The 18,404-nt window shown below is 37.9% G+C and overlaps 1 protein-coding gene across 1 annotated transcript; it reads left to right on the top strand.

Moving 5' to 3' along the window:
- The first annotated feature begins 12,757 nt into the window (after positions 1 to 12,757).
- LOC109111559 (zinc finger and BTB domain-containing protein 8B-like) lies at positions 12,758 to 17,865 on the top strand. The gene is made up of 4 exons (XM_019124518.2): positions 12,758 to 12,967; positions 13,808 to 14,851; positions 15,277 to 15,434; positions 17,130 to 17,865. The coding sequence occupies exons 2-4, from the start codon at positions 13,834 to 13,836 to the stop codon at positions 17,433 to 17,435; spliced, it is 1,482 nt and encodes a 493-aa protein (XP_018980063.2). The 5' UTR covers positions 12,758 to 12,967; positions 13,808 to 13,833; the 3' UTR covers positions 17,436 to 17,865.
- Positions 17,866 to 18,404: the final 539 nt, after the last annotated feature.

Genomic DNA, 18,404 nt, shown 5'->3' with positions numbered 1-18,404 from the left:
TAAACCTGTAAGAACTTTGTTCTTCTTCAGAACACAAATTAAGATATTTTGGATGAAATCCAGGAGATTTCTGACCCTGCATAGACAGCAATGCAACTGACACGTTCAAGGCCCAGAAGGATAGTAAGAACATTGTTAAAATAGTCCATGTGACATCAGTGGTTCAACCTTAATTTTACGAAAATACAAGAATAGTTTTTGTGTGCATAGAAAACAAAAGTAACAACTTTATTCAACAATTTCTTCTCTTCCGTGTCAGTCGGTTGTGGCTAGAAGGGATACAGCGACGGCCAGAAGTGATGCAAAATCTTGCAATAAAATTCAGTTTGCTATAGTGCTAGTGACAGATTTTACACACTTCAACTAATCTCTCAGAAAAAAGTACTAAAGCTGTCACTGAGACGGTACCCTTTCAAACGATACTAATATGTACCTTTAATATGAACCCTTTATGGGTAAATAAGGTATAAAAGGGTGCCATTTGCAAAGGCACGGACCCAGCAACAGACGCATCCCTGAGTCTGAGGGACAAAGCAGCTCTGATAGTGACCCTGAACTGATGCCCTCAGTCTGGAGAGAGATGAAGAGAGGTTAAGAGAGGATTTAGCCACTGAGTGTCTGAACAGAGGATCTCCTCAAGGATGACAGCCTTTCAGTTTCCCATGTCAGACACACGGTATTTTCAAAAGAAACATTTCACTTCACACTATATAGTGCTAAGCACGTACACGTAAACTCATCCACTACCGTGGGAAGCTGTAGGGCAAGAGCAGCCATGGTAACTAGAATTACAAGTGTCTGGCAGGAGTTTGCTGTCAGGAATGGTGCCTTACTGACCCAAGAGCTGCAGCAGCATGCCTTGCATTACACAATACCCCATCCACCCCTCTGCCTTCCTGCTGGCCTGCTGTTTTGATTCCATGGGGCCGTATGCAGTTGAATAGTTTCTTGTTGTGCACATATTCACGCCAGTGCAATTGTGTGGGACAGGCAGCTCCTCTGATGCAATTACACCTACACTCTTTAAAATAAATTTTTCTTATTGCCATTGATGATTCCATGAAGAATCTATTGGAGAAAAGGTTCTTTAGATTATTAAAATGTTCTTTATACTTAGAAATAAAACGGTTGTTTTAAGAACTGTTTCCTGAAAGGTTCTTCGGGGAACCCAAAAATGGTTCTTCTATAGCATCACTGGGAAAACCCCACTTCTGAAACCTTTATTTTTCAAAGTCTATGTGCAGTGACCATTGACTTTTCCTAAAGGCCCTTGTAAATGTGCACTTATAGTATACTTAAAATCTTAAAATATGTATTTTTAAGAACTGAACTTGCAGGCAATACCATATTAATGAAATAAAAAACACAAAGGCAGTACACATGACTGTTTTTAGAAAACACTTTCAGGGAGTACATAATTCCGTAACACTAATTCCGAAGCAATGCAACTGACACGTTCAAGGCCCAGAAAGGTAATAAAGACATTGTTAAAATAGTCCATGTGACATGAGTGGTTCAACCTTAATGTTATGAAGCTACGAGAATACATTTTGTGCGCATTTTGTGAGAATACATTTTGTCCTACCAACAAGGCACATGGGTTTTTGCGTGAGTTTGTTGTGTTCGGAACAATTTAAAAGTCTGGTAGTGTGTGATCCTCAGTCGTTTAGTGCATGATGGACAGATTTTTTTTCTCTGTAACTACTTACAAAGTAAGCAGGTTCCTAGTGTTTTAAAAATCTGTATAGATTTTAAAAAATGTGTAGTGGATTCCAGCCTTTGGTAGCATTGCTAGCTGCTAAACACCTGTGCTAACTTTCTTCGTACATTCAATAAAAAAAGAGTTGGTTCAGAGAAGTGAAGTCACTTCTTATGTTTTGATAAAAGGTTTGCCAGTATTTTATGCCATTTGGTTTGATACTTTATTATGAATTCAAAATGCTTTGTGGAGTGTCACTTATGTGTCAAAATTGTTCTTGGGGCCACTCTACATGTAAATGTGTGCTTATTTGCGTCTGTTCATGAGTTTTCCCAGGGTATGATCTGTATAAAGCGCATATGCTTGTTCAAACATCTCCCCTCTCCTCCCGCTTTTAGAGATGGATGGTGGCAGCAATTAGCAGCGAGTGGACTTGTGGCATTTGACCGTCGCGGGAGGCTTATGGTTTGATGTGTGAGTCAAAACGAGTGTAAGAGATCCCTTTATCCTTCCATCCTCCCCCGACTCCATCTCCTTTCATTACCAATCCCTCTTTTATTCGGGTCTGGATTTCATTTCCAGAAAGCAAGAAGAAAGGAGCTTGAGAGAAAATCTATGAAGTCGGGCATTTCGCTGTGTCTGTGCTGTTATTTTTGTTGTCCACCCGCTTCAAAGCCGTGCTTTCTTCTCGTACTCCGTTCTGATTATTTTTCTTTCGCAAGGTTTTTCGGCATCCTTCACTTCTCCCCCTTTCTCCTCCTCTTCCTCTGAGTTTTTGATCTTTGTCATGGCACACTTCCTCCGCTGATGACAAATTAAGGGGGAACATTGCTGTGGAAATTGGACGAAAGCAACAGAGGGGGGAATTAAGTAAATAAATAAGTTGATCTGCAAAAATAGTTTGAAGGGGGAAAACTGAGAACAAGAGCCGGAGAACAAAGCGAATGCTGGTATTGAGCAAAGCAGCTTCTTACGCTCTTGGTTGGCCACTTCAGTGCTTTTGCAAAGCCCTCCCTCTTCACCACAACAAGAACAGCTCTACAATTGAAATTAACAAGCTCATATTTTTACGATTCTCTCATAGAAAGAAGCGCATGCACACACACACGCGATCGCCCGCTTTCTGTTTTCGCATACACAAGCTAATGTGCAGCTTGCATATTAAATGTTATTTGAAAATGACAGCAGCCAAAGCTCACACGGTCTTCCTCGAGCGGTAATCGTGTATTAATTTGTGCTGACACACACACACCCATGCGCCCACATGCATTTAACCAGCTCTACCACATCTTGCACGACTTTCCTCCCTTTATGTGTAAATCTCAGCGGCTGACCCCAAATTCAGCCCGTGTTTTGATGTTTCTTTTCATTTGACTCTCTGAGTGTCGGAGAGCAGAGGCCCCACTGCGAGCGCTGACGAATCCCATAGGGATTTATCTCTCCTCCAGCCACGAGAGGAATGCCAGACGCTGAAGCCTGCCCACTTTAAAGCCCACAAATGACACAGCCCCGCATTGCATGAATCTGTGTATGTACTGTATATTCATGGACATCTGTCCCCAGGAACACATGCACTGAATACATGACACATGTCACAACTGGCTGGGTTATTGAGGAGGAGTCTGTTTGTTCTCACATGGAAATTCCTCTTTTTTCAGATGAAATTTATTGATGGACATCTAAAATGATACATAACGTCACTGAGGCAATTCAGTTTATTATTTATAGTTTTGTATTTTTATATTTATTGCTTTATACTGCTTTTACTTATGAAATGTGTGTGTGTGTGTGTGTGTGTGTGTGTGTGTGTGTGTGTGTGTGTGTGTGTGTGTGTGTGTGTGTGTGTGTGTGTGTGTGTGTGTCTGTGTGTTTGTAACTTGTTTTATTTATTTTATTAATCTATTTAATTATTTTATATTTATTAATATGTAATTATTTTATTCAGTTATTTAAGTAAATGAAATACGTTTTATTATAAATTTGCTTTGCACATTTGGCACATAAAACATTTTATGCTTTCCTTCCTTTTCATTTTTATTATTTCTATTTGAATATATAGCAATAATATAGTAAAGTATATTTTTTATCTTTTCATTTTTTTTTTATTCTTTCTATTTTATTATATAGAAATTTTATATTTAGGTTCTACTTTGTTATTGTTGATTTTTTTTTCCAATTCCTAATATTTTTCTTTGTATAAAAAAGACTTATTACGTTTTACCTGCATTATTGTGAAATAAATAGATTAATCTATAACTAGAATTGATATTGTATAATTCTAACAAAACAAAAAAAAAAACCTGAAAATTAGAGGTAGACATTTGTATTTTATTAAGTTTTTTGCATTTCCTTTTAAAGATAATTTAAGTGTTATTTTAATATATATTAGTAATTTTATTTTGAAATTTTATACATATTTCTTAGTTTCTTATTTTATACATATGATATTTCTAATTTATATTTAGCTTTAATTTATCTTATTTCAGTTATAGTTTTAGTAATTTTCTTAAACAATTATTTCAGTTAGTTGCCAAAGCAACATTTCTCATTTTTATTAAAGGTTTTTTTTTTTTTTTTTTACATTTATATTTGGTTTTATTTCAGCTTGATTTCAATTAACGAAAATGTTTTTAATAGTTTTAGCTAACAATAACAACAATGGATTGCACAATGTAACCAAAGTTATGTTACTCTGCGTGCATGTGCTGCAAAAAAATCCAGTCAGTGAAGGTCACGATACCATGATTTAAATGGTCATGATGACAGTCGCTGTCTATACAGCTATCAAAAGGCAGCATGCGATTTCAGGCAGCGAGAACGGCGGCCTCCACCCTCTATCTCTGCCAGAGGAAGACAGCAGCGTGTTTACCCATGCAGCCATGCCCGCCTCATCCGGCTCCCAAAAGATAAATAAGAAGGGCAAAAGCCAACAAGAGGAAGCAGAAAGGGCCCTTTGTGGCCAAGAGCGAGGTCCCTTTCAAGCTGTTTTCCCACAGCGCTGAGCCCCCGATAGAGGGCCTGACTGCGGTAACTCTCGCTGGTGCCGGGGACCAGACGGGCCGGGTAGGCCTCACTAGGCCACAAGCAGCCATTGTCTGTCGCCACAGAAACCAGCGTCTTCATGTCAGACATGTTTTTCTGTTTGTTTTCTTTTTTTGTCTTTAATGTGGCCAGGGGAATGTTTCCTCCCCTTCTCCCCCCAACCCATCCACATTTCTTTCCCTTTTTTCTTCTCCCTCCAAATGTTATCCTCCTCCCTCTCTTTCTTGCTCCATCTCTCTTTATTCCTCCAAAAGATTGTCAGTTGTAAAGCTCTTGAGCGGTAGGCAGTATCTTTGTCATAGTGTTGTGGCCTGCCTTTTTTTTATTTATCTTACTTTATGAGGTTTTGGCACAAGTTCATACTTTTCCTGACTTGAAAAAGGGGGAAAAAACACTCAAAAACAACAAAACCTATCCCCAAAGAATTCTGTCGTTCCCACGCTAAGCCAATTTTCTCCTCAAGATTAAACAAGCTCCAACAACAGAAGGAAGGGGAGAAAGTGGAGAAAAGAGAGAAGATCTGGTTATGATTCGAGACTCTAAACTAAGAGAGGATGCCCCACAGACATCGAATGAGAAAAACAAATCTGGAAAAAAGAGAAGTGTTTCTATTTTTAAGAGTCTAAAGAATGTCACTGTGTGCCATGACTCAAAGGATTTGCAGCTCCATGGTAATCAGTTCATTCTGACTGAGATCGTCGACCACATCATACGCACTACGCCATTTTTTATGAGCTGGGCAAGAGGAGGGGAAGAAATGAAAGTCAGAATAATTTATTTTGCGCTCGTAGCCAGTGCCACAGCATTGTTTTGGCAATGTTACTCTAAATGCTCTTCGGTATTTGCAACCACTGTTTATCTTAAAATGGATGTGTTTTATGTTGCTGAAATATCTCCTTGGTTTTGTGTTTAGATTTTTCTAAATGTTGTTGTATCTTCACAGCGCAGGGGTGAATTCACTAAATAGTTGCCAAACTTATGCACACGCAGTATTTCAGCACAAAACGTGCCTCTTATTTTCTAAACATCTGCAGTTCAGTTTAAACTATGTGCTAAATATTTTGAAATTCATACCCATTTTACATTTAACCAAATTTGTGGATAATTCATATGAATTTCTACAGTTTCATTTGTATGTTTTCATACAATCTGCAGATGCCCCACTGATGGATAGAATAAGCAGTGGACCTTAATTTAAAGGTACTCTATACAACCTTTGGCACTCTAGCAGTTAATAAACAAAACTGCATGTGTCTTGCAGAAGAACATTGTATACATCGATGCAAGTACTGGGCTACTCCACAGCTGTTTTCATCCCAAGAAGTCTAAAACAGTCCAAATATAAACACAAAAAAGCTGTCTTTGGGATGGTACCTCCTCAAATAATCCACATTTTTACCTTATTTCCCTTAAAGGGTGCATTTAGTACCTTTCGAAAAGGTACTACTCCTTTCAAGTGCACTTATTAAAGGTCGTACCATAGTGATTTAGAATAAGAAAAAGATGGATTGAAAGATGGATTCACAATGTACTGCTCATTATATAAATCTAGTAAATTTTGTACGAAAAAGTTAGTGTACCTTAAAATTAAACTGCAATGCAAACATTTTATATAACACATTCCTTTCTATAATTTAGGCTTGTGTCTTAATCACAAAGCTCAGCACTATGTGTCTGCTGCAGTTAACATTGCACTATAACCGCCTACAGAAAGACAATGCTTTACAATGGTTTGGTCAACCAGTTTCATCAGAGAACCAATGCTGGTTGAACAGCCTGACCAGCTAAAATCATTCTTATATCATATATATACATTATAGTCGTATGTTAAACTACATTCTTATATCATATATATATATATATATATATATTATATATATATATATATATATATATATGTATATATATATTTATACAGGTGCATCTCAAAACAATTTTTTTTTGTAACTTATTTCGAAAAGTGAAACTTTCATATATTCTAGATTCATTATATGTAAAGTTAAACATTTTAAAAGTTTGATGATTAGAGCAGTATCTCAGAATATTACAATATTTCCGAAGATCAATTTAAAAAAAAAAAAAGGAATTTGCAAAACAGAAAAGTTCAAGTTCTTTAAAATATGTTCAGTTATGCACTCAATACTTGGCTGGTGCTCCTTTTACACAAACTCCAGCATCAGTGTGGTGTGGCATGGAAGCGATCAGCCTGAGCCTGTGGCACTGCTGAGGCTCTATTGAAAATATCCCATAGATTCCATTTAGGGTTCAGGTCAGGCATGTTGTCTGGCCAATCAAGCACAGTAATATCATGGTCAGCTAACCACTTGGAAGTGGTTTTGGCTCTGTGGGCAGGTGCTAAAGTCCTGCTGGAAAAGGAAATCAGCATCTCCATAAAGCTTGTCAGCAGATGGAAGCATAAAGTGCTCCAAAATCTCCTGGTAGAGAACTGCATTGACTTTGGACTTGATAAAATACAATGGACCAACACCAGCAGATGTCATATCACCCAAACAGTCCAGTTCTTTTTCTCCATATGCCGGGCTCACATTGTGTGATTTTTAAAAGTGATTTTTAAAAGTCCTTTAGGATTGTACATGTCAGACTGTACGAACATGATGATCATGTCACACTGTGGGATCTCCGTTGTCATTAATGTCAGACTGTACGACAGTCAAGACGCATTAAAAACAGGTGTGCACTAGAAAACTTGTCCGGAATTCTACATTATCAACTCACTCATTATCAACACACGTTCAGTGACAGCGAGCTGCATTGCACGCGGGTCTGTAATGTTGGCTATCATTGAAAGTATATGAATGGTGGAAATACCGGCATATTTAAGAAGAATAGTGCAAGCAGCACTACACACCCACATTAGCCCAGGTAAGATGCTTCTGACGTTGTTTCTGTTTCAGAATGTTTTACTTTACATGTAATGAATCTAAAACGTATGAAAGCTTAAATTTTTGAAATAAGTTACAAAAAAAAAAAAAAACTTTTTCACAATATTCACAGTTTTTGAGTATGTATAAAATTAGTTTAATTAATGATCAGTTATAGTATTGCCCCATGTATAATTGGTTTAATGAAATTGTGTATAAAATAATGCAAACTAAACATGGAAGTAGATCTTCTAATAATAAAGGATGACTGAAGAACATATACAGTAGAATGCATCATACATTTTCATGTCATATACCCTTTTGTTTCAAGTCTACAATGACTGAGACACCTAGACATGATCTGAGATGTATTGACCTTACACTTTGCATTGGAAAAGCTGTCACAGCATTCCAATGAAAGCTAATTTTAGCTTTCCAAGAAGAAGAGATTATACAGAGTGTGCAGGAGGTGTGGATGAAAGGCTGGGTTCAGGATATATGTGCTTACAGCAGCTAAAGATGATACTATACAGCTAGTGCTTGTTATTCAGTTTATGCTTGATGAACAGCCAATCACAAAACCAGCAAAAACAGCTTTAAGTTACCATTTTTATCAAACTATATCTGATAAATGTAATGGCTTTTTGGTAGCTTATTTAATTTGTGCGTGTCTGTTTATAATATGCAGACCATTTCAAATCTGAAAATGTCAAAAGCTCAAGCATGCACAGTTGTTGAGCTATGAGCTGATTTTGGATAGTTATTGAGTATTGTTGTACATGTCAACTCGGGCTTTAGTCGGGGTCTTCGTTTGGTCTTATAGTTTCAGTGTTTGATGGGTGTTGGAGAGCTGTCAGTCTGTGGTCAGCCTGCATGATATTGAGGGCTGCAGGCCTCCGGCTCTGTCCACCACGCTGCTATGTTTGAACTTAATTACAGCCAGGCGGCCCTGTCATTACAGTCCAGAGCAACCGAGCGACGGCCGGCCCGTAGGTAGTGGCGGCAGAATCCCAAACAACAGCATGCAGTCACACACTCTCTTGGGTACAGCATACACACATTGGGATGGACACAGACTTATCCAAACCACACAGACACAAACAGAAATACAGATGCAAGCCAGACCATTGTCACGCACCCCACATTAACACAAACAAAATCCTTGCCTTACAGCAGACACAGATTATCATACATACTAAAGTCATAATATCATCATTGTGTTCTGTCATTGATAGAACTGGGGAAGTACGAAGTAGTTAATTGAATAGTTGAAAATCATTATTCCATTTTATAATAATATATATCGTTATTTTGTTCCAAGTTTTATATGCTGTTAATTTTTATTGGAACCCATAAGTTTTGAAGAATTTTTTGGTAGTCACTGACCAGGAGATGTCAAACCAAAAATGATAATGCATATTTAATACACAAAAGGTTTGGGATTAGTAAGATTTTAAAGAAGTCTCTTATGCTCACCGGGGCTGCATTTATTTGATCAAAAATATAGTAAAACAAGTAAAATTGTTAAATATTATTACAATTCAAAATATACTGTATATTAAAAAATGTAATTCATTCCTGTGATGCAAAGCTGAATTTTCATCATCATTACTCCAGTCTTCAGTGTCACATGATCCCTCAGAAATTAATTTGTTGATTTGCTGCTCAAGAAACATTTCTTATTATTATCATTGTTAAAAACAATTGTGCTGCTTAATATTTCAGTGAAAACCCTGAATTATTTATTTAGCCTACATTATTTATGTATTTATATTAATAAATATATAAATATTTATTTAACTGTTTAATTTGTTCAATTTGCTGAATAAAAATATTTTAAAAAATGTTTGAACCATATGCATATATTATAATATAAAATTATAGAAATACATATACATAAATAAATATATTATAAATATATATTAACTATTCCTTTAATGAATTGAGGAATGAGAATGAGAAGTCAATGAGTGCAGCTGATCTAGACGTCAAAGCTCTGCTTGTGGCCGGAAGCATGTGGTTGAAGAAACAGCAATTATTACTCTTCTTTGCCTCAAATAAATGATAATAAAAAGGCTGACATGTTTATTTCTGGCAGTCGTCGGCCTGGGAGAGAAAACGAAGACACGCGGGGCACAATGAGACAGCGTCTCCGAATGACACAAGGACATTAAGTGGTAATTACAGAGAGACGAGATTTCCTTTCTGACCACAGAGGAGAGTGGTGTCTTCAGACTGCAGAGGGGCGCCGGTCCTATTAAGGCCCCCGAAATTGGTATCATATCACCAAGACCCCCAACTACACCCCCCATCTGATGTCTACATCCTCCAGACACTTTGTGGTGTCTTATGACCGTTCCACCTCAAACAAACACACCCACCTCCCCGCCCACAACACGCATGCACACAAAAGAGACAGTCAAGGCTGTGTCTCAGATCTCGTGATCAATGTGCGAGGGGTCTGCGCTGGTGCCACAAAACAAATTCTTGACATTCTGGGATAATTCAAACGTTTCACGCCACAGTTTTTGCGCCCATGAGAGGCAGCGCTCGGGGATGGAAAATGCCACCATGTCATGGCAGTCTCTCCTCATTGTCTCTCTCTTTAATCAGTGCTCTTCTGTGGCTCTAAATATCCCCGTGGTGTGCATCTATGCCTGGGAAAAAGCAGCTCTTTGCCCCGCTCGGTGCCGAAACATGCCATCAAACCACACTGTCTGCCTCCTCGCATATGATGACAGGAAAATTTTCACTTGCATCCTTCAATCTTAATATGTAGGAGCACCTATGTCTGAGAATGGCACAAAAACTAAAGTCTTGCGCCATATTTATGACACATCCAGAAGCGGCGAATCAGAAGCACTCATTTTGGTTCTTTTAGGCTCCATCTTGAAGCATGAGCTTCTGCGTTTGATTCTAGGTTTTTTCAATTGGAAAACATAAAGGAGTTACAAGGATAAATAGAGTTTTATGCCTTACAGGAGACACATATTAGCATATAAGTCATAAAATAATAATTGTGTTCTCTAATTGTGTTTTATTGACAAAACTGGGGGGTACGTAATGGAATTGACGACCTAAAAAGAAATGTTATATTTTAGAATAATGTATATTTTTATATTGTTCCAAACCTATTCCATTACATTTTATATTGGAACTGAGAGAAAGAAAAAAAAATAATTTAGAAAAATTGTAATCATAGGAGTATGGGGTTTGCTGCAATTTTAATGCTTTTGATAGAACCCACTTACTCTCACCAAAGCTGTATTTATTTGATAGCAAATGCACTGCTTTTCATTTTACTGTACTTTAAAATGTAATTTATTTCTGTGATGGCAAAGCTGATTTTTCAGCAGCCATATTTATAAAACAACACATTGTCTTTTCACAAATGATAACAGAAACATATTCGCCTGCAACTTTCTGTCTTAATGTATATCATAATAAGAAGCACCTTAGAATGATCTGAGAATGGCAAAAAAGCACTTATTTTTGTCGTTTTCGTGGTCACTCCATCTTGAAGCCTGAGTGTTTGATTCAGGGTAGTTTCAAGTTTACAGGATTCGGGGACACCACTCTGGTTTTGTATATAGGAATTATAAGGATGAATAGAGTTTTATGAGGTGCTATAAATTTCATTTTCAAAAGAGGGTGTATGGCGGCTTATGTCCACTCGCCTACCCTGCGGTTTAGAGGGGCCACCATGAAGCCTTTGTGCTCTGTGGCTTTACCATGGGAAAATTCTGCAAACAAATAACTCACCCGGTGACCCATCAGTGTTAAAAATCACTTTCGAGCGCTGTGGATTGTGATGCATGGGTGCGGTGCAGCTTGCAGGAACTGCATGTTTGTTTTATCTTGGTCCAAATGTGTAAAAAAAGCTGCTTTTTTGGGTATAGAGAGAGAATAAACACACATTCCATTGCAGACAATGGGGGTAGGCACATGGTCTGACATGAGCTGGCAGCATGGGCATGTTAGGATATGGGCATTGTGAAGACATCAGTCCTCACTCAGAGCGGGATCTATTTCAGAGCAGATGTGAGCTTGTCATCTTGCCCCACAATGGTGGTCGACCACTATGCTGAAAAATAAACTACTTCTCATGAATGTGCTGTTCATCACCCTGTCGTCTGTGTAACAGCGGTGTAAATGTGCACTTGTTGAAACTCTTGGCGGTGCCAACTGTTTCAGGGACTTTGCTCCCTCTTCTGGTGATAGTGTTTATTGCACTTTCTTCATTGCCTTTGTTTTGCCAGAGTGTAGTCTTGATATGAAATGGATGAAGAGCATAAATAAGTTAATCATTTAGATGCTTTTTAGCTTTCCTTTTTGAAACAATGAAGAAAGACAGGAAAGTTTAGGAACAGGATCCCAGCGAGCCAGCAAATCTGTTGGGCTATAGCCTATATTGAATTAATAGTCAGCACTTTTGACACCATGTCACAATCACAGTACACTGTATACTATGTATGCACTATTTACTCATCCAAATCAAATGTGATGGTACATTAATAACATTTGGTACTTGGAAATTTTCTTTTGGACTCCACTAACGTCTATGGACAAAGACATTCTTTAAATATCTTCTTCTGCAAGACAAAGAAAGTCATACAGCATTAAACCAACATGAGGAATTTTTATTTTTGAGCGAACACTTCCTTTTGAAATACTATTTAAGTTCTGCCTCGACAGATAAATTAGACCACATCAGTCAGGCAGAGAGATATGTTCAAAAAAGTAGTCTAAAAAAGTAATTTGATTACTGTTGCATTAGCCTACTTGTTACTAATAATGTTCTAAATCCCATCTAGCCTACTTTTCTCTCTCTCTCTCACACACACAGGCATGAACAGGCACTAAATAGTTGAGGCAGGGTGTAGATGATTACTGAACACTTTTAATCATCGACTACAGTCTTGGGACAAAACTGCCACCTCTGTGAATTAGTTACTCATGAGAGAAAACACATTAACTATAAAAGTTAATAGGCCTACTTAATTTTTTAAAACCGTATTCATATCTAGTTTCATTTTAAAACTATAGCCAGGGTGGGGGGTCCCTAACCCTAACCCCGCCGCCCTCTCTCTCTCTCTCTCTCTCTCTCGAGTTGGATTTTGAGCAGTAGTGCTTCGACGAGTGTACAGTGTGCATTGTGAGTATAAACCAGTGAACGAATGGATGACATCCAGTTGTAGACTATATAGGGGGTAAGGAGCGATTTAAACACTCCGCCCGCTGCTATGGCATCGACAGGAAGTACAACGTAGAAATCAGGAAGGAGTCAATCAGGGAGACATTTTTAAAAGACCACTATGAGGAACAACCAAACAGACACCTAAACGTAAGTATATCTAATGGGGTTATATCATCAGAGGCTAGTAGTAATTGTGTTAAAGTCGTTCCGAGTTATTTCGATTGCTCTGGATTTGTTACGATGCAGTGGGCTTTTTTCTTATTGCTCGCTGCTGCTTCTTATAATTAGCTCATCTCTAAAATGTTGTGAAACATATCGTCAAAATCGTGTTTCTGTTGTAAGTTACATAAATTAGAACCAGCGATATGTAGCGCGAGTTTGATTTGGTTCAGATACTTTTGAGACTATTATTGTGACAGTGATATAACCTCCATCTTCGTCTATATAAAGTAAATTGCACTTTAAATGTTTGTATAATGTATTTTGCATTAATTAACAATATGGCATTGGTATGATAGTCAGTATATAATCTTAATGTGGTCAGACTTCTGAAATGGAAACTGGACATTTTCTCGTTCAGTGGACTTACCCATATCTATTAATTAAAAATGAGAGAATATGAGTTGCATTTCTTATGTGAATTATGCATTTTTTTTTTCAATTGTTGTTGGTTTCATATATAATTATTATGACGTTTTTCCATTATTATTATTACATGCTTTCTGTGAATGTAATTATTGCAAATGTAATTGTTTATTTATTATTTTCCCATATCATAGTGTGCTTTCATCCAACTGGTATAGTTATATAGTGTGACAAAAAAAAAGGGGGTACATTTCCAGGGCAGGACCGCCTCTTGAAAATGGGGCAGGGTCACCCTATTTTATATCTTTGTGAGGGTTATAGGAGTTTGAGAGTATGGAATTATTTCATGGAATATCTTTCTCATGAACATTGATTTATTTGTTCACCTTTATTCTTCCACAGAAGCACATGGCTCTAATACAGTGAATATGGAGGTCCCTTCCTACCTGTCCCGTCTCTTGTCCGAGCTGAACGAACAGCGTAAGAGGGACTTCTTCTGTGACTGCAGCATCATAGTAGAGGGACGTGTTTTTAAAGCCCATCGTAATATTCTCTTCGCCAGCAGTGGTTATTTTCGGGCGCTGCTGGTGCATTACCTGCAGGACAATGGTCAGAGACACAGCACTGCCTCCCTGGACATCGTCACAGCCGAGGCGTTCTCCTTCATCCTAGACTTTCTGTATTCAGGTCACCTGGACCTGCGTAGCAACAATGTCATTGAAATAATGTCAGCTGCGAGCTACCTGCAGATGACCGACGTGGTGAACTTTTGCAAGGGCTACATCAAGTCATCCCTGGAGATCTGTAACAGGGAGAGGGAGAGACACAAGGACTTCAGTGACAGTGAAAACCCAGTTTCAGCCATTAGTGCTCCTGTGGCGTCCACTTCTGATGCCGACCAAAGGACCTGTCAGGTCAGCGAGGCCCTTAGCCCTGATGACGCCCCAACAGCTGCTGTCTGCACACCAGTGGCCTCCAGTAGTAAAGACTCCGAAGGGGAAAACTCCAATGGAGCTTTTCTCAACCATCCTCCCATGAATGCTCCACTGAAGATCAGTCCAGGCCCAGATTTAGTCAACTCATCCACCCCAGGATTGCTTCTAGGTTTGGTGCATCCCAAAATAGAGTATGACCCTGATGAGGAAGGCGAATCTTCAAGGGAATCCAAAGACACGACTCTTTATCACGGCCCAAATCAGGACGAGGAGAGAACTGTTAACACTAGCCCAGCTCCAAGCACTGAGCATTCCTCCGTATCATTTGCTAATTGCCCAATGAAGCAGTTTCCAGATGTGCTGTTCAGAGCCGGGATGAACCCTAACCGTGATGAACACTTCTCCCAGAGTTTCGGGTACGTAGGTGGGTTCGGCCGTGGCGATGACATGCTCGGTCCTGCGGGGCCCTATGGGATGGAGATTCAGAATGACTGGTATGGGGATGATCCAGGTGAGAGATGCTGAATAAAATTGTTGTTGTAAAACAATCACTGTGTCTTAAATGGCATGCTGTAACTTGCTTTAAGACTGTTAAAAAAAAGTATGTTCTATATAGTATGAATGATATACTACATCCAACAGGTTTTCACTGTCATCTGACCTCTGGTCTGTTGTCAGTTAAGTCATTTCACTGCCATTCTCAAATCCTCCTATGGCCTCATGGGATGGTAAAGTGTTAATCAGATGCTACTTCAGATGAGATTCAAAAATGTGCAAGTCATCTGGGGACTTTTTGCTTACTGTTTTATGAATACTGTGTATTCGGACATACTACTTGGCTCATATGCTGTTTTTCTCCTACTGTATAGTATGGAATTTGGATGCAGGGTATAATTTTTTAATTGTGTTGTAATATATTTGGGTTTGTTTACATAGGAAGGCTGCACAGATGTCCATTCTGTCCGTACACGGCCAAACAGAAGGGTATTTTGAAGAGGCACATCCGCTGCCACACAGGAGAAAGGCCGTATCCTTGTGAGGTCTGCGGCAAACGTTTCACAAGACAAGAACATCTTCGCACTCATGCAATTTCTGTAAGTCTTCATAAGACTTGGGAAATATCCGAATGTGTAGCTGTAGAGCAGCAAAGGGTCAATTGTTTGCTTGTGAGGTTTACGTTTAACTGCATTGAAAGTGTTGCACTCATTTTACTGAACTTGCTGTAAGTCAGTTTGTTTTTGTTCTGCAGACTGGCCAGAGTAAGAACATGAGGAAGTGTCAGTATTAAATATACACAGAAATCCTGTTGCTGTACTTACCCGTGGCTAATTATTTCCAGAGAAAGAAGTGTTTTATGCAAACACTAGAATGTCAAAGTATTGAATAGCTCAGAAAAAGTCATGCAATATACTCCATGTATAAAAAGTTTATGCATATAAAGTTACATACAGAGCTGTATTTACATTTTTCAACAATATAAACAATCACTTTGCTAATTGCTTTATATAAGTGTATGCAGGTAAAGTTGGATGTAATATGTCCAACTTTAAATATATAATTGTCTGATTGTTTAAATTATGCAACAATACACAAAGATGACATTGCATTAGTCATAATTTATAGTGTATTAGTTATTGTTGTTTTACAGGTGTTGTAGTGTAGTGTTAACAGTCTCATAACATTCTTTTATTATTTTATATACAGTATATGATTGAATTCTTCTATTAATCAAAAATAACATTAATTGAAGAATCCTTTGTTTGCAGCAATCACAGTTCTACAGATCTTTGGCACTTTAAGCATTCTTGAAAATATTCAGGGGGAATTTTTACAATTGCTTGCACTTAAAGTATATTATTTTATGATTCTTTTAAAAATAAAAATAAAAATAAAATGTACATGTATGTATTTATAGTTGTGTGTATGTCTCTGTAGTGGAATTTATTCAAAGTTACATAAAGATAAATTTAAAAAAGTAACACAAACTATTATTATTATTGTTATTATAACTATTATTATTATACTATTATTATTATTACAAACTTAACTATTAAGTTTTCCTTATGAAAGTAACTATTAATGATTTTATGTTTTTGGAATTCATTAACACACATGCACTACATTAAAAACTTCATCCCCTGGTTTCACAGACCAGGCTTAAACCTAATCCCAGACTAACATCTAAACTAAAGTCTAAACTGTTTCAACTGACCTTAAAATATATTGGTGCCTTTATTTTGTCTCAAAATGCACCCCAGTAATGTTTTTTCTAAGGCACATTTATAAAAATTACTTAAATGTCCTTATTGAACTATGGCCTAATCCTGGTTTAGTCTAAGCCCTGTCTGTGAAACCAGGCCCATATGTTTTAAAAACATGAGATGGATGTGATTAAATATTTAAGTTTCTATATTATTGTTTAGCCCAGGGGTGTCCAAACTCGGTCCTGGAGGGCCACTGTCCTGCAGAGTTTAGCTCCAACCCTAATTAAACACCTGAACCAGGTAATCAAGGTCTAACTGAGCATACTAGAAACTTCCAGACAGGTGTTTGAGTTGGTTGGAGCAAAATTCTGCAGGACAGTGGCCCACCAGGACCGAGTCTGGACACCCCTGGTTTAGCCTATACATACATTTTTGCTAATTGTCAAGTAGTTGTCATTAATGATGAACTTCTTTATTTTTTCCATTCCATTTTGTCTTTGAAAAGAGAATTAAAAATATTTTCTTTAGAGATATAAAAAATGTTAAGTAAGTGAAACTTCATTCATGTATATTTTTGTTTTGAAGGTCCATCGCTCCACCTGGCCCATTGTGTGCAAAGGCTGTCGTCGAGTTTTCTCAGGCATTGTGTCCCAGGGAATGAAGCGATTTGGACTCTGTGATGGCTGCACCTTTGTTACTACAACCAGTGAGGATCCCTCCTCTATGAACCTCAGCATCCAGTCTGAGTCTATGGAGAGGGGCACTAGAGACTCTGACTGGCCCGTGTTTATGGTGGAAGGGGATGAAGCGGAGGCGAGCGCTAGTACTGCTGGACAAGATGATAAGCAGAATGTTGCAAAGCAGCTTTCAGAGAATGGCACTCTATTGTAGATTCATTACACAGCTGGACTTGGATCCTTATCAAATATATGACAAAAAAGGAGTATGTAAGAGCCTAAAGGAGGGTGTGTTCAGCATTCTACCGTTAACAAACTACCAGTTTAGTCACTTTTTCTTATTATTATTTGTGGGTTAGAAAAGATGGTTAATTATTTTGTGCAATTAAAAGATTAATTTGTATTGGAAACTACACTGGACAGCTGGAAAAGCTGTCAAACATTATGTTTGGGTTTAGTACAAATCCGCATTGGCTACTCATGGATTATGAACATATTTTCCTGTATGACAATGAGGCCACAACAGATTTTAATGTGTTGTGGCAGTTGTGTGAATAAATATTTTTATGCTTTAAAGCAGAGGTGCCCAAACTCGGTCCTGGAGGGCTGGTGTCCTGCAGAGTTTAGCTCCAACTTGCCTTAACACACCTGCTGGGAAGTTTCTAGTATGCCTAGTAAGATCTTGATTAGCTGGTTCAGGTGTGTCTAAGTGGGGTTGGAGCTAAAATCTGCGGGACACTGGCCCTCCAGGACTGAGTTTGGGCACCCCTGCTTTCATTTAAAGTGAACTGCCTCAAAAACTTTTAGGGAATATTTCAGTGGTCTTGTCAATTGATGATGTGTTATGAGTATCATGTTCCAGAAGAAAAAAAATATTTTGTCATCAAGAACCTAAAAACAAGTTATTGGCCATTTAGGGTATTCAATTTTTTTTTTTTTTTTTTAGTTTGAGTTTTGATCTGATTATTCTGATTATTCAGAAATACAACATTACCATAATTCTACAGGGTTGCAGATTTTTACAGGCACATTTTGACCATGTAATAAAATACAATGCAAGACAGAACACAAAATAGTTGTCTATTAATTTTGAGACCTTAAAACTTAATTATTGCTTTTTCTAAGCTAATTGTCAAGACGAAATCAGACTGCTTTATTTTTTCCCATTTCATTTGGTCTTTGA

Source organism: Cyprinus carpio, chromosome B19 (assembly GCF_018340385.1).
Source record: "Cyprinus carpio isolate SPL01 chromosome B19, ASM1834038v1, whole genome shotgun sequence".
NCBI lineage: Eukaryota > Metazoa > Chordata > Actinopteri > Cypriniformes > Cyprinidae > Cyprinus > Cyprinus carpio.
This window is presented reverse-complemented; position numbering and strand designations above follow the sequence as displayed.

Excerpts from the sequence above, each read along its gene's own strand:
- LOC109111559 (XM_019124518.2), top strand. The coding sequence starts at position 13,834 with ATGGAGGTCCCTTCCTACCTGTCCCGTCTCTTGTCCGAGCTGAACGAA. Across the intron at positions 14,852-15,276 it reads CTGGTATGGGGATGATCCAG|GAAGGCTGCACAGATGTCCA; the intron begins GTGAGAGATGCT and ends TTGTTTACATAG. Across the intron at positions 15,435-17,129 it reads TTCGCACTCATGCAATTTCT|GTCCATCGCTCCACCTGGCC; the intron begins GTAAGTCTTCAT and ends TTTGTTTTGAAG.